This window comes from Taudactylus pleione, unplaced genomic scaffold (genome assembly GCF_031769625.1).
Source record: "Taudactylus pleione unplaced genomic scaffold, aTauple2 ptg003505l, whole genome shotgun sequence".
In the NCBI taxonomy this organism is placed as follows: Eukaryota; Metazoa; Chordata; class Amphibia; order Anura; family Myobatrachidae; genus Taudactylus; species Taudactylus pleione.
Window position 1 is genome coordinate 74390 of NW_028287850.1, and position 25675 is coordinate 100064.

At 51.2% G+C, this 25675-nt stretch overlaps 1 protein-coding gene across 2 annotated transcripts in view; it reads right to left on the reverse strand.

The window, feature by feature from the left end:
* CUNH1orf141 (chromosome unknown C1orf141 homolog) overlaps positions 1 to 25301 on the reverse strand; it is a 75565-nt gene extending 50264 nt beyond the window's left edge. The window contains exons 1-2 of one of the 2 annotated variants that reach the window (XM_088466551.1): positions 25209 to 25294; positions 337 to 424 (exon numbers count right to left, since the gene is read on the reverse strand). In XM_088466551.1, the coding sequence (XP_088322677.1) occupies positions 337 to 411 (75 nt within the window). In that variant the 5' untranslated portion in view covers positions 412 to 424; positions 25209 to 25294. Of the gene's footprint in view, positions 1 to 336; positions 425 to 25208 lie in introns of both variants that reach the window. The other variant, XM_088466553.1, reaches the window with a different exon arrangement.
* Between the last annotated feature and the right edge of the window lie 374 nt (positions 25302 to 25675).

Consider the following 25675-nt stretch of genomic DNA (forward strand, 5'->3'; position numbering starts at 1 on the left):
GGGAGACACCGCGCCTCCTATAGGACTGATGCAAGTGTCGATGATGTAGCCGATGGCGGCTTGTTCCGGCTCACTGGTTGTGTTACAGACGGTGAAAGTGGGCGTTTCGGTGCTCGCACACTCATATAATGGCTACTACACCGGGGGGGGGGGGGGGCTGATATCAGCACTTGCATATTATCGCAGCCGCGACTCCGGCAACAGACGCAAGAATGGACGCAGCAGCCTCCACCTCTGAATCATATTGCTGCGTAGTTTAGAAGCTACCATTGTATACGTGTGTGTGTAATTCATCAGCAGATCTGGCAACCGTGTCACAGACATCATACAACCGACCTTGGCGCGTTTCACCAGTAAGTCCTGCGAATATTTATCTAGAGCATCAAATCCGGACAAGAGTCTCTGCGCCATTTCTCCCTTTGAACTAAAGGACATGAAATAAAGTCTGTTACCTTCTCGCAATAAGAACCGAACAATGGGTTTAAAAAATCTATAGTATAAATGCAATGTAATTACTAATGACACAACAGTCACAGTGCCACCCACCTATAAATCAAATTACTGTCTATAGTTGTTACTCAACTCTTAACTTCCCCCTTGTTCCATGACTAGATGTATTTATCAACTAAAAGATGAGATGTGTAGCACATGGGGTCTCTGTATGAGCCTTGGAGAGAGATAAAGTGGACGAAGATAAAGTACCAACCAATTAGCTCCTAACTGTCATTTTTCCAAAAACAGCCTGTAAAGTGACAGTTAGGAGCTGTTTGGTTGGTAATTTATCTCTCTCCACTCGCTCTCTCTCTACAAGCTTTGATACATCTCACCCACAGCGTGAAGGTGATGCCCCGACACTCTAGACATCCGCATCTAGGAAATTCGAAGCCTCGTTAGTTCACCCGGTTTCTATGGTAACGGACGGCCTCATATATTTCAGCCAGATTCCCAGACCTTCCGGCACGTCATTGCTTTCTCTTTTTTGTCCCATATCCCAAATCCTTCTTTCTGTTCTCTTTGTGTGGCTGATGTACAGACCTGTACGGATGATCTCTTCCAAAATTGTTTGGCTGGGTCCAAAGTGTATATTGGCATGTCCCTTGTATATATTACTACATGTTTTAAAGTATTGTGGGGTCTATAGCTGATAATAACCATTTTATGCTTTATAACATGGGAGAATGCAATAGCCTGGAGATGCAGGCAGCGGTAAGATCCCAGCGAGTCTGCCCGATTTTGTTAAACCGCCCTTAAACTATTGCCGCTGTAAAAAAATAAAGCCGTCGGAATCGCTGGGGTCTCACATCTCATCTATATCAGTGGTTCTCAACCCCAGTCCTCAAGTACTCCCAACAGGTAATGTTTTCAGGATTTATCTCTGTTTAAACAGGTGAGATAATTACTGATCCAGTAAAAAAAGATTAGCTCATATGTGCATGATAAAATAAATCAGTAATTTGCAGAGTGTTTTACAATATGCCCCAAAGTTGCATAATCCGGAATTCTCCCCATACACTGAGCCTGGCGTTATCCGGTATTATCCCCATACACTGAGCCTGGCGTTATCCGGTATTATCCACATACACTGAGCCCGGCGTTATCCTATCATTATCCCCATACACTGAGCCCGGTGTTATCCTATCATTTTCCCCATACACTGAGCCTGGCGTTATCCGGCATAATCCCCATACACTGAGCCTGGCGTTATCCGGCATTATCCCAATACACTGAGCCTGGCGTTATCCGGTATTATCCCCATACACTGAGCCTGGCGTTATCCAGTATTATCCCCACACATTGAGCCTGGCGTTATCCGGTATTATCCCCACACACTGAGCCCAGCGTTATCCGGTATTATCCCCATACACTGAGCCTGGCGTTATCCTGTATTATCCCCATACATTGAGCCTGGCGTTATCCGGTATTATCCCCATACACTGAGCCTGGCGTTATCTGGTATTATCCCCATACACTGAGCCTGGCGTTATCCGGGATTATCCCCATACACTTAGCCTGGCGTTATCCGGTATTATCCCCATACACTGAGCCCGGCGTTATCCGGTATTATCCCCATACACTTAGCCCAGCGTTATCCGGTATTATCCCCACACACTGAGCCCGGCGTTATCCAGTATTATCCCCATACACTGAGCCCGGCGTTATCCGGTATTATCCCCATACACTGAGCCTGGCGTTATCCGGTATTATCCCCATACACTGAGCCTAGCGTTATCCCCATACACTGAGCCTGGCATTATCCTATCATTATCCCCATACACTGAGCCCGGCGTTATCCGGTATTATCCCCATACACTGAGCCCGGCGTTATCCGGTATTATCCCCATACACTGAGCCCAGCGTTATCCGGTATTATCCCCATACACTGAGCCCGGCGTTATCCGGTATTAGCCCCATACACTGAGCCCGGCGTTATCCGGCATTATCCCCATACACTGAGCCTGGCGTTATCCGGTATTATCCCCATACATACACTGAGCCTGGCGTTATCCGGCATTATCCCCATACACTGAGCCTGGCGTTATCCGGTATTATCCCCATACACTGAGCCTGGCGTTATCCGGTATTATCCCCATACATTGAGCCTGGCGTTATCCGGTATTATCCCCATACACTTAGCCTGGCGTTATCCGGTATTATCCCCATACACTGAGCCTGGCGTTATCCGGTATTATCCCCATACACTGAGCCTGGCGTTATCCGGTATTATCCCCATACACTGAGCCTGGCGTTATCCGGTATTATCCCCATACACTGAGCCTGGCGTTATCCGGTATTATCCCCATACACTGAGCCTGGCGTTATCCTGTATTATCCCCATACACTGAGCCTGGCGTTATCCGGTATTATCCCCATACACTGAGCCTGGCGTTATCCTGTATTATCCCCATACACTGAGCCTGGCGTTATCCGGTATTATCCCCATACACTGAGCCTGGCGTTATCGGGTATTATCCCAAAACACTGAGCCTGGCGTTATCGGGTATTATCCCCATACACTGAGCCTGGCGTTATCCTGTATTATCCCCATACACTGAGCCTGGCGTTATCCGGCATTATCCCCATACACTGAGCCTGGCGTTATCCGGCTTTATCCCCATACACAGAGCATGGCGTTATCCGGCATTATCCCCATACACTGAGCCTGGCGTTATCCTGTATTATCCCCATACACTGAGCCTGGCGTTATCCGGTATTATCCCCATACACTGAGCCTGGCGTTATCCGGCATTATCCCCATACACTGAGCCTGGCGTTATCCGGTTTTATCCCCATACACTGAGCCCGGCGTTATCCCCATACATTGAGCCTGGCGTTATCCTATCATTATCCCCATACACTGAGCCCGGCGTTATCCGGTATTATCTCCATACACTGAGCCTGGCGTTATCCGGCATTATCCCCATACACTGAGCCTGGCGTTATCCGGTATTATCCCCATACACTGAGCCTGGCGTTATCCGGCATTATTGCCATACACTGAGCCTGGCGTTATCCGGCATTATTGCCATACACTGAGCCTGGCGTTATCCTGTATTATCCCCATACACTGAGCCTGGCGTTAGCCGGTATTATCCCCATACACTGAGCCTGGCGTTATCCTGTATTATCCCCATACACTGAGCCCGGCGTTATCCGGTATTATCCCCATACACTGAGCCCGGCGTTATCCTGTATTATCCCCATACACTGAGCCCGGCGTTATCCTGTATTATCCCCATACACTGAGCCCGGCGTTATCCGGTATTATCCCCATACACTGAGCCCGGCGTTATCCGGTATTATCCCCATACACTGAGCCCGGCGTTATCCTGCATTATCCTCATACACTGAGCCTGGCGTTATCCGGCATTATCCCCATACACTGAGCCTGGCGTTATCCGGCTTTATCCCCATACACTGAGCCTGGCGTTATCCGGCTTTATCCCCATACACTGAGCCTGGCGTTATCCCCATACACTGAGCCTGGCGTGATCCTATCATTATCCCCATACACTGAGCCTGGCGTGATCCTATCATTATCCCCATACACTGAGCCCGGCGTTATCCGGTATTATCCCCATACACTGAGCCTGGCGTTATCCTGTATTATCCCCATACACTGAGCTTGGCGTTATCCGGCATTATCCCCATACACTGAGCCCGGCGTTATCCGGTATTATCCCCATACACTGAGCCTGGCGTTATCCGGCATTATCCCCATACACTGAGCCTGGCGTTATCCGGCATTATCCCCATATACTGAGCCTGGCGTTATCCGGTATTATCCCCAAACACTGAGCCTGGCGTTATCCGGTATTATCCCCAAACACTGAGCCTGGCGTTATCCGGTATTATCCCCATACACTGAGCCTGGCGTTATCCGGCATTATCCCCATACACTGAGCCTGGAGTTATCCGGCATTATCCCCATACACTGAGCCTGGCGTTATCCTGTATTATCCCCATACACTGAGCCTGGCGTTATCCGGCATTATCCCCATACACTGAGCCTGGCGTTATCCGGCATTATCCCCATACACTGAGCCTGGCGTTATCCGGTATTATCCCCATACACTGAGCCCGGCGTTATCCTGTGTGCTGGTACCAGGAATTATGATGTGCTGCGGATCATTAGTGCTGAGTATGTGTGTGGTAGATCATGCCCAGTGCTGAGTATGTGTGTGGTAGATCATGCCCAGTGCTGAGTATGTGTGCGGTAGATCATGCCCAGTGCTGAGTATGTCTGTGGTGATCATGCCCAGTGCTGAGTATGTGTGTGGCAGATCATGCCCAGTGCTGAGTATGTGTGTGGTAGATCATGCCCAGTGCTGAGTATGTGTGCGGTAGATCATGCCCAGTGCTGAGTATGTGTGCGGTAGATCATGCCCAGTGCTGAGTATGTGTGTGTGATTATGCCCAGTGCTGAGTATGTGTGCGGTAAATCATGCCCAGTGCTGAGTATGTGTGCGGTAGATCATGCCCAGTGCTGAGTATGTGTGCTGTAGATCATGCCCAGTGCTGAGTATGTGTGTGGCAGGTCATGCCCAGTGCTGAGTATGTGTGTGGTGATCATGCCCCAGTGCTGAGTATGTGTGTGGTGATCATGCCCAGTGCTGAGTATGTGTGTGGCAGATCATGCCCAGTGCTGAGTATGTGTGTGGCAGATCATGCCCAGTGCTGAGTATGTGTGTGGCAAATCATGCCCAGTGCTGAGTATGTGTGTGGCAGATCATGCCCAGTGCTGAGTATATGTGTGGTGATTATGCCCAGTGCTGAGTATGTGTGTGGTGATTATGCCCAGTGCTGAGTATGTGTGTGCGGTAGATCATGCCCAGTGCTGAGTATGTGTGCGGTAGATCATGCCCAGTGCTGAGTATGTGTGTGGCAGATCATGCCCATTGCTGAGTATGTGTGTGGTGATCATGCCCAGTGCTGAGTATGTGTGTGGCAGGTCATGCCCAGTGCTGAGTATGTGTGTGGTAGGTCATGCCCAGTGCTGAGTATGTGTGTGGTGATTATGCACAGTGCTGAGAATGTGTGCGGTAGATCATGCCCAGTGCTGAGTATGTGTGCGGTAGATCATGCCCAGTGCTGAGTATGTGTGTGGTGATCATGCCCAGTGCTGAGTATGTGTGTGGTAGGTCATGCCCAGTGCTGAGTATGTGTGCGGTAGATCATGCCCAGTGCTGAGTATGTGTGCGGTAGATCATGCCCAGTGCAGAGTATGTGTGCGGTGATCATGCCCAGTGCTGAGTATGTGTGTGGTGATCATGCCCAGTGCTGAGTATGTGTGTGGTGATCATGCCCAGTGCTGAGTATGTGTGTGGCAGATCATGCCCAGTGCTGAGTATGTGTGTGGTGATTATGCACAGAGCTGAGTATGTGTGCGGTAGATTATGCACAGTGCTGAGTATGTGTGTGGTGATCATGCCCAGTGCTGAGTATGTGTGCGGTAGATCATGCCCAGTGCTGAGAATGTGTGCGGTAGATCATGCCCAGTGCTGAGTATGTGTGTGGTGATTATGCCCAGTGCTGAGTATGTGTGTGGTGATTATGCCCAGTGCTGAGTATGTGTGCAGTAGATCATGCCCAGTGCTGAGTATGTGTGTGGCAGATCATCCCCAGTTCTGAGTATGTGTGTGGCAGATCATGCCCAGTGCTGAGTATATGTGTGCGGTAGATCATGCCCAGTGCTGAGTATGTGTGCGGTAGATCATGCCCAGTGCTGAGTATGTGTGTGGTGATTATGCCCAGTGCTGAGTATGTGTGTGGCAGATCATGCCCAGTGCTGAGTATGTGTGCGGCAGATCATGCCCAGTGCTGAGTATGTGTGCGGTAGGTCATGCCCAGTGCTGAGTATGTGTGCGGTAGATCATGCCCAGTGCTGAGTATGTGTGTGTTGATTATGCACAGTGCTGAGTATGTGTGTGGTAGATCATGCCCAGTGCTGAGTATGTGTGTGGCAGATCATGCCCAGTGCTGAGTATGTGTGTGGTGATCATGCTCAGTGCTGAGTATGTGTGTGGTAGATCATGCCCAGTGCTGAGTATGTGTGTGGCAGATCATGCCCAGTGCTGAGTATGTGTGTGGTGATCATGCCCAGTGCTGAGTATGTGTGCGGTAGATCATGCCCAGTGCTGAGTATGTGTGTGGTGATCATGCCCAGTGCTGAGTATGTGTGTGGTGATCATGCCCAGTGCTGCGTATGTGTGTGGTGATTATGCCCAGTGCTGAGTATGTGTGTGGCAGATCATGCCCAGTGCTGAGTATGTGTGTGGCAGATCATGCCCAGTGCTGAGTATGTGTGTGGTGATCATGCCCAGTGCTGAGTATGTGTGTGGTGATCATGCCCAGTGCTGCGTATGTGTGTGGTGATTATGCCCAGTGCTGAGTATGTGTGTGGCAGATCATGCCCAGTGCTGAGTATGTGTGTGGTGATCATGCCCAGTGCTGAGTATGTGTGTGGCAGATCATGCCCAGTGCTGAGTATGTGTGTGGCAGATCATGCCCAGTGCTGAGTATGTGTGTGGTGATCATGCCCAGTGCTGAGTATGTGTGTGGTGATCATGCCCAGTGCTGAGTATGTGTGTGGTGATCATGCCCAGTGCTGAGTATGTGTGTGGTGATCATGCCCAGTGCTGAGTATGTGTGCGGTAGATCATGCCCAGTGCTGAGTATGTGTGTGGCAGATCATGCCCAGTGCTGAGTATGTGTGGTAGATCATGCCCAGTGCTGAGTATGTGTGTGGTGATCATGCCCAGTGCTGAGTATGTGTGTGGTGATCATGCCCAGTGCTGAGTATGTGTGTGGTGATCATGCCCAGTGCTGAGTATGTGTGCGGTAGATCATGCCCAGTGCTGAGAATGTGTGCGGTAGATCATGCCCAGTGCTGAGTATGTGTGTGGTGATTATGCCCAGTGCTGAGTATGTGTGTGGTGATTATGCCCAGTGCTGAGTATGTGTGCGGTAGATCATGCCCAGTGCTGAGTATGTGTGTGGTGATTATGCCCAGTGCTGAGTATGTGTGCGGTAGATCATGCCCAGTGCTGAGTATGTGTGCGGTAGATCATGCCCAGTGCTGAGTATGTGTGTGGCAGATCATGCCCAGTGCTGAGTATGTGTGTGCCAGATCATGCCCAGTGCTGAGTATGTGTGTGTTGATTATGCCCAGTGCTGAGTATGTGTGTGGTGATCATGCCCAGTGCTGAGTATGTGTGTGGTGATCATGCCCAGTGCTGAGTATGTGTGTGGCAGGTCATGCCCAGTGCTGAGTATGTGTGTGGTGATAATGCCCAGTGCTGAGTATGTGTGTGGCAGATCATGCCCAGTGCTGAGTATGTGTGTGGCAGATCATGCCCAGTGCTGAGTATGTGTGTGGTGATTATGCCCAGTGCTGAGTATGTGTGTGCTGAGTATGTGTGTGGCAGGTCATGCCCAGTGCTGAGTATGTGTGTGGCAGATCATGCCCAGTGCTGAGTATGTGTGTGGTGATCATGCCCAGTGCTGAGTATGTGTGTGGTGATCATGCCCAGTGCTGAGTATGTGTGTGGCAGATCATGCCCAATGCTGAGTATGTGTGTGGCAGATCATGCCCAGTGCTGAGTATGTGTGTGGCAGATCATGCCCAGTGCTGAGTATGTGTGTGGTGATTATGCCCAGTGCTGAGTATGTGTGTGGTGATCAAGCCCAGTGCTGAGTATGTGTGTGGCAGATCATGCCCAGTGCTGAGTATGTGTGCGGCAGATCATGCCCAGTGCTGAGTATGTGTGCGGTAGATCATGCCCAGTGCTGAGTATGTGTGCGGCAGATCATGCCCAGTGCTGAGTATGTGTGTGGCAGATCATGCCCAGTGCTGCGTATGTGTGTGGTGATCATGCCCAGTGCTGAGTATGTGTGTGGTGATTATACCCAGTGCTGAGTATGTGTGTGGCAGATCATGCCCAGTGCTGAGTATGTGTGTGGCAGATCATGCCCAGTGCTGAGTATGTGTGTGGTGATCATGCCCAGTGCTGAGTATGTGTGTGGTAGATCATGCCCAGTGCTGAGTATGTGTGTGGTGATCATGCCCAGTGCTGAGTATGTGTGTGGTAGATCATGCCCAGTGCTGAGTATGTGTGTGGTGATCATGCCCAGTGCTGAGTATGTGTGCGGTAGATCATGCCCAGTGCTGAGTATGTGTGCGGTAGATCATGCCCAGTGCTGAGTATGTGTGTGGTAGATCATGCCCAGTGCTGAGTATGTGTGTGGTAGATCATGCCCAGTGCTGAGTATGTGTGTGGTAGATCATGCCCAGTGCTGAGTATGTGTGCGGTAGATCATGCCCAGTGCTGAGTATGTGTGTGGTGATTATGCCCAGTGCTGAGTATGTGTGTGGTGATTATGCCCAGTGCTGAGTATGTGTGCGGCAGATCATGCCCAGTGCTGAGTATGTGTGCGGCAGATCATGCCCAGTGCTGAGTATGTGTGTGGCAGATCATGCCCAGTGCTGAGTATGTGTGCCGTAGATCATGCCCAGTGCTGAGTATGTGTGCGGTAGATGATGCCCAGTGCTGAGTATGTGTGCGGTAGATCATGCCCAGTGCTGAGTATGTGTGCGGTAGATCATGCCCAGTGCTGAGTATGTGTGTGGTGATTATCCCCAGTGCTGAGTATGTGTGCGGTAGATCATGCCCAGTGCTGAGTATGTGTGTGGTGATCATGCACAGTGCTGAGTATGTGTGTGGTGATTATGCCCAGTGCGCCCAGTGCTGAGTATGTGTGCGGTAGATCATGCCTAGTGCTGAGTATGTGTGTGGTGATTATGCCCAGTGCTGAGTATGTGTGTGGTGATTATGCCCAGTGCTGAGTATGTGTGTGGCAAATCATGCCCAGTGCTGAGTATGTGTGTGGCAGATCATGCCCAGTGCTGAGTATGTGTGCGGTAGATCATGCCCAGTGCTGAGTATGTGTGCGTTAGATCATGCCCAGTGCTGAGTATATGTGTGGTGATTATGCACAGTGCTGAGTATGTGTGCGGTAGATCATGCCCAGTGCTGAGTATGTGTGCGGTAGATCATGCCCAGTGCTGAGTATGTGTGTGGTGATTATACCCAGTGCTGAGTATGTGTGCGGTAGATCATGCCCAGTGCTGAGTATGTGTGAGGTGATCATGCACTGTGCTGAGTATGTGTGTGGTGATTATGCCCAGTGCGCCCAGTGCTGAGTATGTGTGCGGTAGATCATGCCCAGTGCTGAGTATGTGTGTGGTGATTATGCCCAGTGCTGAGTATGTGTGCGGTAGATCATGCCCAGTGCTGAGTATGTGTGCGGTAGATCATGCCCAGTGCTGAGTATGTGTGTGGCAGATCATGCCCAGTGCTGAGTATGTGTGTGCCAGATCATGCCCAGTGCTGAGTATGTGTGTGTTGATTATGCCCAGTGCTGAGTATGTGTGTGGTGATCATGCCCAGTGCTGAGTATGTGTGTGGTGATCATGCCCAGTGCTGAGTATGTGTGTGGCAGGTCATGCCCAGTGCTGAGTATGTGTGTGGTGATAATGCCCAGTGCTGAGTATGTGTGTGGCAGATCATGCCCAGTGCTGAGTATGTGTGTGGCAGATCATGCCCAGTGCTGAGTATGTGTGTGGTGATTATGCCCAGTGCTGAGTATGTGTGTGCTGAGTATGTGTGTGGCAGGTCATGCCCAGTGCTGAGTATGTGTGTGGTGATCATGCCCAGTGCTGAGTATGTGTGTGGCAGATCATGCCCAGTGCTGAGTATGTGTGTGGCAGATATTGCCCAGTGCTGAGTATGTGTGTGGCAGATCATGCCCAGTGCTGAGTATGTGTGTGGCAGATCATGTCCAGTGCTGAGTATGTGTGTGGCAGATCATGCCCAGTGCTGAGTATGTGTGTGGCAGATCATGCCCAGTGCTGAGTATGTGTGTGGTGATTATCCCCAGTGCTGAGTATGTGTGCGGTAGATCATGCCCAGTGCTGAGTATGTGTGTGGTGATCATGCACAGTGCTGAGTATGTGTGTGGTTATTATGCCCAGTGCGCCCAGTGCTGAGTATGTGTGCGGTAGATCATGCCTAGTGCTGAGTATGTGTGTGGTGATTATGCCCAGTGCTGAGTATGTGTGTGGTGATTATGCCCAGTGCTGAGTATGTGTGTGGCAAATCATGCCCAGTGCTGAGTATGTGTGTGGCAGATCATGCCCAGTGCTGAGTATGTGTGCGGTAGATCATGCCCAGTGCTGAGTATGTGTGCGTTAGATCATGCCCAGTGCTGAGTATATGTGTGGTGATTATGCACAGTGCTGAGTATGTGTGCGGTAGATCATGCCCAGTGCTGAGTATGTGTGCGGTAGATCATGCCCAGTGCTGAGTATGTGTGTGGTGATTATACCCAGTGCTGAGTATGTGTGCGGTAGATCATGCCCAGTGCTGAGTATGTGTGAGGTGATCATGCACAGTGCTGAGTATGTGTGTGGTGATTATGCCCAGTGCGCCCAGTGCTGAGTATGTGTGCGGTAGATCATGCCCAGTGCTGAGTATGTGTGTGGTGATTATGCCCAGTGCTGAGTATGTGTGCGGTAGATCATGCCCAGTGCTGAGTATGTGTACGGTAGATCATGCCCAGTGCTGAGTATGTGTGTGGCAGATCATGCCCAGTGCTGAGTATGTGTGTGCCAGATCATGCCCAGTGCTGAGTATGTGTGTGTTGATTATGCCCAGTGCTGAGTATGTGTGTGGTGATCATGCCCAGTGCTGAGTATGTGTGTGGTGATCATGCCCAGTGCTGAGTATGTGTGTGGCAGGTCATGCCCAGTGCTGAGTATGTGTGTGGTGATAATGCCCAGTGCTGAGTATGTGTGTGGCAGATCATGCCCAGTGCTGAGTATGTGTGTGGCAGATCATGCCCAGTGCTGAGTATGTGTGTGGTGATTATGCCCAGTGCTGAGTATGTGTGTGCTGAGTATGTGTGTGGCAGGTCATGCCCAGTGCTGAGTATGTGTGTGGTGATCATGCCCAGTGCTGAGTATGTGTGTGGCAGATCATGCCCAGTGCTGAGTATGTGTGTGGCAGATATTGCCCAGTGCTGAGTATGTGTGTGGCAGATCATGCCCAGTGCTGAGTATGTGTGTGGCAGATCATGTCCAGTGCTGAGTATGTGTGTGGCAGATCATGCCCAGTGCTGAGTATGTGTGTGGCAGATCATGCCCAGTGCTGAGTATGTGTGTGGCAGATCATGCCCAGTGCTGAGTATATGTGTGCGGTAGATCATGCCCAGTGCTGAGTATGTGTGTGGCAGATCATCCCCAGTGCTGAGTATGTGTGTGGCAGATCATGCCCAGTGCTGAGTATATGTGTGCGGTAGATCATGCCCAGTGCTGAGTATGTGTGCGGTAGATCATGCCCAGTGCTGAGTATGTGTGTGGTGATTATGCCCAGTGCTGAGTATGTGTGTGGCAGATCATGCCCAGTGCTGAGTATGTGTGTGGCAGATCATGCCCAGTGCTGAGTATGTGTGTGGCAGGTCATGCCCAGTGCTGAGTATGTGTGCGGTAGGTCATGCCCAGTGCTGAGTATGTGTGCGGTAGATCATGCCCAGTGCTGAGTATATGTGTGTTGATTATGCACAGTGCTGAGTATGTGTGTGGTAGATCATGCCCAGTGCTGAGTATGTGTGCGGTAGATCATGCCCAGTGCTGAGTATGTGTGTGGCAGATCATGCCCAGTGCTGAGTATGTGTGTGGCAGATCATGCCCAGTGCTGAGTATGTGTGTGGTGATTATGCCCAGTGCTGAGTATGTGTGTGGTGATCAAGCCCAGTGCTGAGTATGTGTGTGGCAGATCATGCCCAGTGCTGAGTATGTGTGCGGCAGATCATGCCCAGTGCTGAGTATGTGTGCGGTAGATCATGCCCAGTGCTGAGTATGTGTGCGGCAGATCATGCCCAGTGCTGAGTATGTGTGTGGCAGATCATGCCCAGTGCTGCGTATGTGTGTGTTGATCATGCCCAGTGCTGAGTATGTGTGTGGTGATTATACCCAGTGCTGAGTATGTGTGTGGCAGATCATGCCCAGTGCTGAGTATGTGTGTGGCAGATCATGCCCAGTGCTGAGTATGTGTGTGGTGATCATGCCCAGTGCTGAGTATGTGTGTGGTAGATCATGCCCAGTGCTGAGTATGTGTGTGGTGATCATGCCCAGTGCTGAGTATGTGTGTGGTAGATCATGCCCAGTGCTGAGTATGTGTGTGGTGATCATGCCCAGTGCTGAGTATGTGTGCGGTAGATCATGCCCAGTGCTGAGTATGTGTGCGGTAGATCATGCCCAGTGCTGAGTATGTGTGCGGTAGATCATGCCCAGTGCTGAGTATGTGTGTGGTAGATCATGCCCAGTGCTGAGTATGTGTGCGGTAGATCATGCCCAGTGCTGAGTATGTGTGCGGCAGATCATGCCCAGTGCTGAGTATGTGTGCGGTAGATCATGCCCAGTGCGGAGTATGTGTGCGGTAGATCATGCCCAGTGCTGAGTATGTGTGTGGTGATCATGCCCAGTGCTGAGTATGTGTGCGGCAGATCATGCCCAGTGCTGAGTATGTGTGCGGTAGATCATGCCCAGTGCTGAGTATGTGTGTGGTGATTATGCCCAGTGCTGAGTATGTGTGCGGCAGATCATGCCCAGTGCTGAGTATGTGTGCGGCAGATCATGCCCAGTGCTGAGTATGTGTGTGGCAGATCATGCCCAGTGCTGAGTATGTGTGCGGTAGATCATGCCCAGTGCTGAGTATGTGTGCGGTAGATGATGCCCAGTGCTGAGTATGTGTGCGGTAGATCATGCCCAGTGCTGAGTATGTGTGCGGTAGATCATGCCCAGTGCTGAGTATGTGTGTGGTGATTATGCCCAGTGCTGAGTATGTGTGCGGTAGATCATGCCCAGTGCTGAGTATGTGTGTGGTGATCATGCACAGTGCTGAGTATGTGTGTGGTGATTATGCCCAGTGCGCCCAGTGCTGAGTATGTGTGCGGTAGATCATGCCTAGTGCTGAGTATGTGTGTGGTGATTATGCCCAGTGCTGAGTATGTGTGTGGTGATTATGCCCAGTGCTGAGTATGTGTGTGGCAAATCATGCCCAGTGCTGAGTATGTGTGTGGCAGATCATGCCCAGTGCTGAGTATGTGTGCGGTAGATCATGCCCAGTGCTGAGTATGTGTGCGTTAGATCATGCCCAGTGCTGAGTATATGTGTGGTGATTATGCACAGTGCTGAGTATGTGTGCGGTAGATCATGCACAGTGCTGAGTATGTGTGCGGTAGATCATGCCCAGTGCTGTGTATGTGTGTGGTGATTATACCCAGTGCTGAGTATGTGTGCGGTAGATCATGCCCAGTGCTGAGTATGTGTGAGGTGATCATGCACAGTGCTGAGTATGTGTGTGGTGATTATGCCCAGTGCGCCCAGTGCTGAGTATGTGTGCGGTAGATCATGCCCAGTGCTGAGTATGTGTGTGGTGATTATGCCCAGTGCTGAGTATGTGTGTGGTGATTATGCCCAGTGCTGAGTATGTGTGTGGCAAATCATGCCCAGTGCTGAGTATGTGTGTGGCAGATCATGCCCAGTGCTGAGTATGTGTGCGGTAGATCATGCCCAGTGCTGAGTATGTGTGCGGTAGATCATGCCCAGTGCTGAGTATGTGTGCGGCAGATCATGCCCAGTGCTGAGTATGTGTGCGGTAGATCATGCCCAGTGCTGAGTATATGTGTGGTGATTATGCACAGTGCTGAGTATGTGTGTGGTGATCATGCCCAGTGCTGAGTATGTGTGTGGCAGGTCATGCCCAGTGCTGAGTATGTGTGTGGTGATAATGCCCAGTGCTGAGTATGTGTGTGGCAGATCATGCCCAGTGCTGAGTATGTGTGTGGCAGATCATGCCCAGTGCTGAGTATGTGTGTGGTGATTATGCCCAGTGCTGAGTATGTGTGTGCTGAGTATGTGTGTGGCAGGTCATGCCCAGTGCTGACTATGTGTGTGGTGATCATGCCCAGTGCTGAGTATGTGTGTGGCAGATCATGCCCAGTGCTGAGTATGTGTGTGGCAGATATTGCCCAGTGCTGAGTATGTGTGTGGCAGATCATGCCCAGTGCTGAGTATGTGTGTGGCAGATCATGTCCAGTGCTGAGTATGTGTGTGGCAGATCATGCCCAGTGCTGAGTATGTGTGTGGCAGATCATGCCCAGTGCTGAGTATGTGTGTGGCAGATCATGCCCAGTGCTGAGTATATGTGTGCGGTAGATCATGCCCAGTGCTGAGTATGTGTGTGGCAGATCATCCCCAGTGCTGAGTGTGTGTGTGGCAGATCATGCCCAGTGCTGAGTATATGTGTGCGGTAGATCATGCCCAGTGCTGAGTATGTGTGCGGTAGATCATGCCCAGTGCTGAGTATGTGTGTGGTGATTATGCCCAGTGCTGAGTATGTGTGTGGCAGATCATGCCCAGTGCTGAGTATGTATGTGGCAGATCATGCCCAGTGCTGAGTATGTGTGTGGCAGGTCATGCCCAGTGCTGAGTATGTGTGCGGTAGGTCATGCCCAGTGCTGAGTATGTGTGCGGTAGATCATGCCCAGTGCTGAGTATATGTGTGTTGATTATGCACAGTGCTGAGTATGTGTGCGGTAGATCATGCCCAGTGCTGAGTATGTGTGCGGTAGATCATGCCCAGTGCTGAGTATGTGTGTGGCAGATCATGCCCAGTGCTGAGTATGTGTGTGGCAGATCATGCCCAGTGCTGAGTATGTGTGTGGTGATTATGCCCAGTGCTGAGTATGTGTGTGGTGATCAAGCCCAGTGCTGAGTATGTGTGTGGCAGATCATGCCCAGTGCTGAGTATGTGTGCGGCAGATCATGCCCAGTGCTGAGTATGTGTGCGGCAGATCATGCCCAGTGCTGAGTATGTGTGCGGCAGATCATGCCCAGTGCTGAGTATGTGTGTGGCAGATCATGCCCAGTGCTGCGTATGTGTGTGGCAGATCATGCCCAGTGCTGCGTATGTGTGTGGTGATCATGCCCAGTGCTGAGTATGTGTGTGGTGATTATACCCAGTGCTGAGTATGTGTGTGGCAGATCATGCCCAGTGCTGAGTATGTGTGTGGCAGATCATGCCCAGTGCTGAGTATGTGTGTGGTGATCATGCCCAGTGCTGAGTATGTGTGTGGTAGATCATGCCCAGTGCTGAGTATGTGTGTGGTGATCATGCCCAGTGCTGAGTATGTGTGTGGTGATCATGCCCAGTGCTGAGTATGTGTGCGGTAGATCATGCCCAGTGCTGAGTATGTGTGCGGTAGATCATGCCCAGTGCTGAGTATGTGTGCGGTAGATCATGCCCAGTGCTGAGTATGTGTGTGGTAGATCATGCCCAGTGCTGAGTATGTGTGTGGTAGATCATGCCCAGTGCTGAGTATGTGTGCGGTAGATCATGCCCAGTGCTGAGTATGTGTGCGGTAGATCATGCCCAGTGCTGAGTATGTGTGCGGTAGATCATGCCCAGTGCTGAGTATGTGTGCGGCAGATCATGCCCAGTGCTGCGTATGTGTGCGGTAGATCATGCCCAGTGCTGAGTATGAGTGCGGTAGATCATGCCCAGTGCTGAGTATGTGTGTGGTGATTATGCCCAGTGCTGAGTATGTGTGTGGTGATTATGCCCAGTGCTGAGTATGTGTGCGGCAGATCATGCCCAGTGCTGAGTATGTGTGTGGCAGATCATGCCCAGTGATGAGTATGTGTGTGGCAGATCATGCCCAGTGCTGAGTATGTGTGGTAGATCATGCCCAGTGCTGAGTATGTGTGTGGTGATCATGCCCAGTGCTGAGTATGTGTGTGGTAGATCATGCCCAGTGCTGAGTATGTGTGGTAGATCATGCCCAGTGCTGAGTATGTGTGTGGTGATTATGCCCAGTGCTGAGTATGTGTGTGGTGATTATGCCCAGTGCTGAGTATGTGTGTGGTGATTATGCCCAGTGCTGAGTATGTGTGCGGCAGATCATGCCCAGTGCTGAGTATGTGTGCGGCAGATCATGCCCAGTGCTGAGTATGTGTGTGGCAGATCATGCCCAGTGCTGAGTATGTGTGCGGTAGATCATGCCCAGTGCTGAGTATGTGTGCGGTAGATGATGCCCAGTGCTGAGTATGTGTGCGGTAGATCATGCCCAGTGCTGAGTATGTGTGCGGTAGATCATGCCCAGTGCTGAGTATGTGTGTGGTGATTATGCCCAGTGCTGAGTATGTGTGCGGTAGATCATGCCCAGTGCTGAGTATGTGTGTGGTGATCATGCACAGTGCTGAGTATGTGTGTGGTGATTATGCCCAGTGCGCCCAGTGCTGAGTATGTGTGCGGTAGATCATGCCTAGTGCTGAGTATGTGTGTGGTGATTATGCCCAGTGCTGAGTATGTGTGTGGTGATTATGCCCAGTGCTGAGTATGTGTGTGGCAAATCATGCCCAGTGCTGAGTATGTGTGTGGCAGATCATGCCCAGTGCTGAGTATGTGTGCGGTAGATCATGCCCAGTGCTGAGTATGTGTGCGTTAGATCATGCCCAGTGCTGAGTATGTGTGGTGATTATGCACAGTGCTGAGTATGTGTGCGGTAGATCATGCCCAGTGCTGAGTATGTGTGCGGTAGATCATGCCCAGTGCTGAGTATGTGTGTGGTGATTATACCCAGTGCTGAGTATGTGTGCGGTAGATCATGCCCAGTGCTGAGTATGTGTGAGGTGATCATGCACAGTGCTGAGTATGTGTGTGGTGATTATGACCAGTGCGCCCAGTGCTGAGTATGTGTGCGGTAGATCATGCCCAGTGCTGAGTATGTGTGTGGTGATTATGCCCAGTGCTGAGTATGTGTGTGGTGATTATGCCCAATGCTGAGTATGTGTGTGGCAAATCATGCCCAGTGCTGAGTATGTGTGTGGCAGATCATGCCCAGTGCTGAGTATGTGTGCGGTAGATCATGCCCAGTGCTGAGTATGTGTGCGGTAGATCATGCCCAGTGCTGAGTATGTGTGCGGTAGATCATGCCCAGTGCTGAGTATGTGTGCGGTAGATCATGCCCAGTGCTGAGTATATGTGTGGTGATTATGCACAGTGCTGAGTATGTGTGTGGTAGATCATGCCCAGTGCTGAGTATGTGTGTGGCAGATCATGCCCAGTGCTGAGTATGTGTGTGGTGATCATGCTCAGTGCTGAGTATGTGTGTGGTAAATCATGCCCAGTGCTGAGTATGTGTGTGGCAGATCATGCCCAGTGCTGAGTATGTGTGTGGTGATCATGCCCAGTGCTGAGTATGTGTGTGGTGATCATGCCCAGTGCTGAGTATGTGTGTGGTGATCATGCCCAGTGCTGAGTATGTGTGTGGTGATCATGCCCAGTGCTGAGTATGTGTGTGGCAGATCATGCCCAGTGCTGAGTATGTGTGTGGCAGATCATGCCCAGTGCTTAGTATGTGTGTGGCAGATCATGCCCAGTGCTGAGTATGTGTGTGGTGACTATGCCCAGTGCTGAGTATGTGTGTGGTGATCATGCCCAGTGCTGAGTATGTGTGTGGTGATCATGCCCAGTGCTGAGTATGTGTGCGGTAGATCATGCCCAGTGCTGAGTATGTGTGTGGCAGATCATGCCCAGTGCTGAGTATGTGTGTGGCAGATCATGCCCAGTGCTGAGTATGTGTGTGGCAGATCATGCCCAGTGATGAGTATGTGTGTGGCAGATCATGCCCAGTGCTGAGTATGTGTGGTAGATCATGCCCAGTGCTGAGTATGTGTGTGGTGATCATGCCCAGTGCTGAGTATGTGTGTGGTAGATCATGCCCAGTGCTGAGTATGTGTGGTAGATCATGCCCAGTGCTGAGTATGTGTGTGGTGATTATGCCCAGTGCTGAGTATGTGTGTGGTAGATCATGCCCAGTGCTGAGTATGTGTGTGGTAGATCATGCCCAGTGCTGAGTATGTGTGTGGTAGATCATGCCCAGTGCTGAGTATGTGTGTGGTAGATCATGCCCAGTGCTGAGTATGTGTGCGGTAGATCATGCCCAGTGCTGAGTATGTGTGTGGTGATCATGCACAGTGCTGAGTATGTGTGTGGTGATTATGCCCAGTGCGCCCAGTGCTGAGTATGTGTGCGGTAGATCATGCCTAGTGCTGAGTATGTGTGTGGTGATTATGCCCAGTGCTGAGTATGTGTGTGGTGATTATGCCCAGTGCTGAGTATGTGTGTGGCAAATCATGCCCAGTGCTGAGTATGTGTGTGGCAGATCATGCCCAGTGCTGAGTATGTGTGCGGTAGATCATGCCCAGTGCTGAGTATGTGTGCGTTAGATCATGCCCAGTGCTGAGTATATGTGTGGTGATTATGCACAGTGCTGAGTATGTGTGCGGTAGATCATGCACAGTGCTGAGTATGTGTGCGGTAGATCATGCCCAGTGCTGTGTATGTGTGTGGTGATTATACCCAGTGCTGAGTATGTGTGCGGTAGATCATGCCCAGTGCTGAGTATGTGTGAGGTGATCATGCACAGTGCTGAGTATGTGTGTGGTGATTATGCCCAGTGCGCCCAGTGCTGAGTATGTGTGCGGTAGATCATGCCCAGTGCTGAGTATGTGTGTGGTGATTATGCCCAGTGCTGAGTATGTGTGTGGTGATTATGCCCAGTGCTGAGTATGTGTGTGGCAAATCATGCCCAGTGCTGAGTATGTGTGTGGCAGATCATGCCCAGTGCTGAGTATGTGTGCGGTAGATCATGCCCAGTGCTGAGTATGTGTGCGGTAGATCATGCCCAGTGCTGAGTATGTGTGCGGCAGATCATGCCCAGTGCTGAGTATGTGTGCGGTAGATCATGCCCAGTGCTGAGTATATGTGTGGTGATTATGCACAGTGCTGAGTATGTGTGTGGTGATCATGCCCAGTGCTGAGTATGTGTGTGGCAGGTCATGCCCAGTGCTGAGTATGTGTGTGGTGATAATGCCCAGTGCTGAGTATGTGTGTGGCAGATCATGCCCAGTGCTGAGTATGTGTGTGGCAGATCATGCCCAGTGCTGAGTATGTGTGTGGTGATTATGCCCAGTGCTGAGTATGTGTGTGCTGAGTATGTGTGTGGCAGGTCATGCCCAGTGCTGACTATGTGTGTGGTGATCATGCCCAGTGCTGAGTATGTGTGTGGCAGATCATGCCCAGTGCTGAGTATGTGTGTGGCAGATATTGCCCAGTGCTGAGTATGTGTGTGGCAGATCATGCCCAGTGCTGAGTATGTGTGTGGCAGATCATGTCCAGTGCTGAGTATGTGTGTGGCAGATCATGCCCAGTGCTGAGTATGTGTGTGGCAGATCATGCCCAGTGCTGAGTATGTGTGTGGCAGATCATGCCCAGTGCTGAGTATATGTGTGCGGTAGATCATGCCCAGTGCTGAGTATGTGTGTGGCAGATCATCCCCAGTGCTGAGTGTGTGTGTGGCAGATCATGCCCAGTGCTGAGTATATGTGTGCGGTAGATCATGCCCAGTGCTGAGTATGTGTGCGGTAGATCATGCCCAGTGCTGAGTATGTGTGTGGTGATTATGCCCAGTGCTGAGTATGTGTGTGGCAGATCATGCCCAGTGCTGAGTATGTATGTGGCAGATCATGCCCAGTGCTGAGTATGTGTGTGGCAGGTCATGCCCAGTGCTGAGTATGTGTGCGGTAGGTCATGCCCAGTGCTGAGTATGTGTGCGGTAGATCATGCCCAGTGCTGAGTATATGTGTGTTGATTATGCACAGTGCTGAGTATGTGTGCGGTAGATCATGCCCAGTGCTGAGTATGTGTGCGGTAGATCATGCCCAGTGCTGAGTATGTGTGTGGCAGATCATGCCCAGTGCTGAGTATGTGTGTGGCAGATCATGCCCAGTGCTGAGTATGTGTGTGGTGATTATGCCCAGTGCTGAGTATGTGTGTGGTGATCAAGCCCAGTGCTGAGTATGTGTGTGGCAGATCATGCCCAGTGCTGAGTATGTGTGCGGCAGATCATGCCCAGTGCTGAGTATGTGTGCGGCAGATCATGCCCAGTGCTGAGTATGTGTGCGGCAGATCATGCCCAGTGCTGAGTATGTGTGTGGCAGATCATGCCCAGTGCTGCGTATGTGTGTGGCAGATCATGCCCAGTGCTGCGTATGTGTGTGGTGATCATGCCCAGTGCTGAGTATGTGTGTGGTGATTATACCCAGTGCTGAGTATGTGTGTGGCAGATCATGCCCAGTGCTGAGTATGTGTGTGGCAGATCATGCCCAGTGCTGAGTATGTGTGTGGTGATCATGCCCAGTGCTGAGTATGTGTGTGGTAGATCATGCCCAGTGCTGAGTATGTGTGTGGTGATCATGCCCAGTGCTGAGTATGTGTGTGGTGATCATGCCCAGTGCTGAGTATGTGTGCGGTAGATCATGCCCAGTGCTGAGTATGTGTGCGGTAGATCATGCCCAGTGCTGAGTATGTGTGCGGTAGATCATGCCCAGTGCTGAGTATGTGTGTGGTAGATCATGCCCAGTGCTGAGTATGTGTGTGGTAGATCATGCCCAGTGCTGAGTATGTGTGCGGTAGATCATGCCCAGTGCTGAGTATGTGTGCGGTAGATCATGCCCAGTGCTGAGTATGTGTGCGGTAGATCATGCCCAGTGCTGAGTATGTGTGCGGCAGATCATGCCCAGTGCTGCGTATGTGTGCGGTAGATCATGCCCAGTGCTGAGTATGAGTGCGGTAGATCATGCCCAGTGCTGAGTATGTGTGTGGTGATTATGCCCAGTGCTGAGTATGTGTGTGGTGATTATGCCCAGTGCTGAGTATGTGTGCGGCAGATCATGCCCAGTGCTGAGTATGTGTGTGGAAGATCATGCCCAGTGATGAGTATGTGTGTGGCAGATCATGCCCAGTGCTGAGTATGTGTGGTAGATCATGCCCAGTGCTGAGTATGTGTGTGGTGATCATGCCCAGTGCTGAGTATGTGTGTGGTAGATCATGCCCAGTGCTGAGTATGTGTGGTAGATCATGCCCAGTGCTGAGTATGTGTGTGGTGATTATGCCCAGTGCTGAGTATGTGTGTGGTGATTATGCCCAGTGCTGAGTATGTGTGTGGTGATTATGCCCAGTGCTGAGTATGTGTGCGGCAGATCATGCCCAGTGCTGAGTATGTGTGCGGCAGATCATGCCCAGTGCTGAGTATGTGTGTGGCAGATCATGCCCAGTGCTGAGTATGTGTGCGGTAGATCATGCCCAGTGCTGAGTATGTGTGCGGTAGATGATGCCCAGTGCTGAGTATGTGTGCGGTAGATCATGCCCAGTGCTGAGTATGTGTGCGGTAGATCATGCCCAGTGCTGAGTATGTGTGTGGTGATTATGCCCAGTGCTGAGTATGTGTGCGGTAGATCATGCCCAGTGCTGAGTATGTGTGTGGTGATCATGCACAGTGCTGAGTATGTGTGTGGTGATTATGCCCAGTGCGCCCAGTGCTGAGTATGTGTGCGGTAGATCATGCCTAGTGCTGAGTATGTGTGTGGTGATTATGCCCAGTGCTGAGTATGTGTGTGGTGATTATGCCCAGTGCTGAGTATGTGTGTGGCAAATCATGCCCAGTGCTGAGTATGTGTGTGGCAGATCATGCCCAGTGCTGAGTATGTGTGCGGTAGATCATGCCCAGTGCTGAGTATGTGTGCGTTAGATCATGCCCAGTGCTGAGTATGTGTGGTGATTATGCACAGTGCTGAGTATGTGTGCGGTAGATCATGCCCAGTGCTGAGTATGTGTGCGGTAGATCATGCCCAGTGCTGAGTATGTGTGTGGTGATTATACCCAGTGCTGAGTATGTGTGCGGTAGATCATGCCCAGTGCTGAGTATGTGTGAGGTGATCATGCACAGTGCTGAGTATGTGTGTGGTGATTATGACCAGTGCGCCCAGTGCTGAGTATGTGTGCGGTAGATCATGCCCAGTGCTGAGTATGTGTGTGGTGATTATGCCCAGTGCTGAGTATGTGTGTGGTGATTATGCCCAATGCTGAGTATGTGTGTGGCAAATCATGCCCAGTGCTGAGTATGTGTGTGGCAGATCATGCCCAGTGCTGAGTATGTGTGCGGTAGATCATGCCCAGTGCTGAGTATGTGTGCGGTAGATCATGCCCAGTGCTGAGTATGTGTGCGGTAGATCATGCCCAGTGCTGAGTATGTGTGCGGTAGATCATGCCCAGTGCTGAGTATATGTGTGGTGATTATGCACAGTGCTGAGTATGTGTGTGGTAGATCATGCCCAGTGCTGAGTATGTGTGTGGCAGATCATGCCCAGTGCTGAGTATGTGTGTGGTGATCATGCTCAGTGCTGAGTATGTGTGTGGTAAATCATGCCCAGTGCTGAGTATGTGTGTGGCAGATCATGCCCAGTGCTGAGTATGTGTGTGGTGATCATGCCCAGTGCTGAGTATGTGTGTGGTGATCATGCCCAGTGCTGAGTATGTGTGTGGTGATCATGCCCAGTGCTGAGTATGTGTGTGGTGATCATGCCCAGTGCTGAGTATGTGTGTGGCAGATCATGCCCAGTGCTGAGTATGTGTGTGGCAGATCATGCCCAGTGCTTAGTATGTGTGTGGCAGATCATGCCCAGTGCTGAGTATGTGTGTGGTGACTATGCCCAGTGCTGAGTATGTGTGTGGTGATCATGCCCAGTGCTGAGTATGTGTGTGGTGATCATGCCCAGTGCTGAGTATGTGTGCGGTAGATCATGCCCAGTGCTGAGTATGTGTGTGGCAGATCATGCCCAGTGCTGAGTATGTGTGTGGCAGATCATGCCCAGTGCTGAGTATGTGTGTGGCAGATCATGCCCAGTGATGAGTATGTGTGTGGCAGATCATGCCCAGTGCTGAGTATGTGTGGTAGATCATGCCCAGTGCTGAGTATGTGTGTGGTGATCATGCCCAGTGCTGAGTATGTGTGTGGTAGATCATGCCCAGTGCTGAGTATGTGTGGTAGATCATGCCCAGTGCTGAGTATGTGTGTGGTGATTATGCCCAGTGCTGAGTATGTGTGTGGTAGATCATGCCCAGTGCTGAGTATGTGTGTGGTAGATCATGCCCAGTGCTGAGTATGTGTGTGGTAGATCATGCCCAGTGCTGAGTATGTGTGTGGTAGATCATGCCCAGTGCTGAGTATGTGTGTGGTGATTATGCCCAGTGCTGAGTATGTGTGTGGTGATCATGCCCAGTGCTGACTATGTGTGTGGTGATTATGCCCAGTGCTGAGTATGTGTGTGGCAGATCATGCCCAGTGCTGAGTATGTGTGTGGCAGATCATGCCCAGTGCTGAGTATGTGTGTGGTGATCATGCCCAGTGCTGAGTATGTGTGTGGTAGATCATGCCCAGTGCTGTGTATGTGTGTGGTGATTATGCCCAGTGCTGAGTATGTGTGTGGTGATTATGCCCAGTGCTGAGTATGTGTGTGGTGATTATGCCCAGTGCGGAGTATGTGTGTGGTGATTATGCCCAGTGCGGAGTATGTGTGTGGCAGATCATGCCCTGTGCTGAGTATGTGTGTGGCAGATCATGCCCAGTGCTGAGTATGTGTGTGGTAGATCATGCCCAGTGCTGAGTATGTGTGTGGTGATCATGCCCAGTGCTGAGTATGTGTGTGGCAGATCATGCCCAGTGCTGAGTATGTGTGTGGCAGATCATGCCCAGTGCTGAGTATGTGTGTGGCAGGTCATGCCCAGTGCTGAGTATGTGTGTGGTGATCATGCCCAGTGCTGAGTATGTGTGTGGTGATCATGCCCAGTGCTGAGTATGTGTGTGGTTATCATGCCCAGTGCTGAGTATGTGTGTGGTGATTATGCCCAGTGCTGAGTATGTGTGTGGTGATCATGCCCAGTGCTGAGTATGTGTGTGGTGATCATGCCCAGTGCTGAGTATGTGTGTGGTGATTATGCCCAGTGCTGAGTATGTGTGTGGCAGATCATGCCCAGTGCTGAGTATGTGTGTGGTGATCATGCCCAGTGCTGAGTATGTGTGTGGTGATTATGCCCAGTGCTGAGTATGTGTGTGGTGATTATGCCCAGTGCTGAGTATGTGTGCGGCAGATCATGCCCAGTGCTGAGTATGTGTGTGATTATGCCCAGTGCTGAGTATGTGTGTGGTGATTATGCCCAGTGCTGAGTATGTGTGTGGTGATTATGCCCAGTGCTGAGTATGTGTGCGGTAGATCATGCCCAGTGCTGAGTATATGTGTGGTGATCATGCCCAGTGCTGAGTATGTGTTTGGTGATCATGCCCAGTGCTGAGTATATGTGTGGTGATCATGCCCAGTGCTGAGTATGTGTGTGGTGATCATGCCCAGTGCTGAGTATGTGTGTGGTGATTATGCCCAGTGCTGAGTATGTGTGTGGCAGATCATGCCCAGTGCTGAGTATATGTGTGGTGATTATGCCCAGTGCTGAGTATGTGTGTGGTGATCATGCCCAGTGCTGAGTATGTGTGTGGTGATTATGCCCAGTGCTGAGTATGTGTGTGGCAGATCATGCCCAGTGCTGAGTATATGTGTGGTGATTATGCCCAGTGCTGAGTATGTGTGTGTTGATTATGCCCAGTGCTGAGTATGTGTGCGGCAGGTCATGCCCAGTGCTGAGTATGTGTGCGGCAGATCATGCCCAGTGCTGAGAATGTGTTGGCTGTGGCACCTGTACAGCTTCTGTCTTCATATTATTGCGACACTGGATGAGTCTCTCAGCCTCCACCAACGTGGCCGCTCCAGGAAGCGTCTGTCTGGTCGCTTTGGATACTGAATGCAGTCACTTCCACTAGAGGGCGCTGCTGTGACTGTCAGCTGTAACCTGTCTGCGGTCACTTCCACTAGAGGGCGCTGCTGTGACTGTCAGCTGTAACCTGTCTGCGGTCACTTCCACTAGAGGGCGCTGCTGTGACTGTCAGCTGTAACCTGTCTGCGGTCACTTCCACTAGAGGGCGCTGCTGTGACTGTCAGCTGTAACCTGTCTGCGGTCACTTCCACTAGAGGGCGTTGCTGTGACTGTCAGCTGTAACCTGTCTGCGGTCACTTCCACTAGAGGGCGCTGCTGTGACTGTCAGCTGTAACCTGTCTGCGGTCACTTCCACTAGAGGGCGCTGCTGTGACTGTCAGCTGTAACCT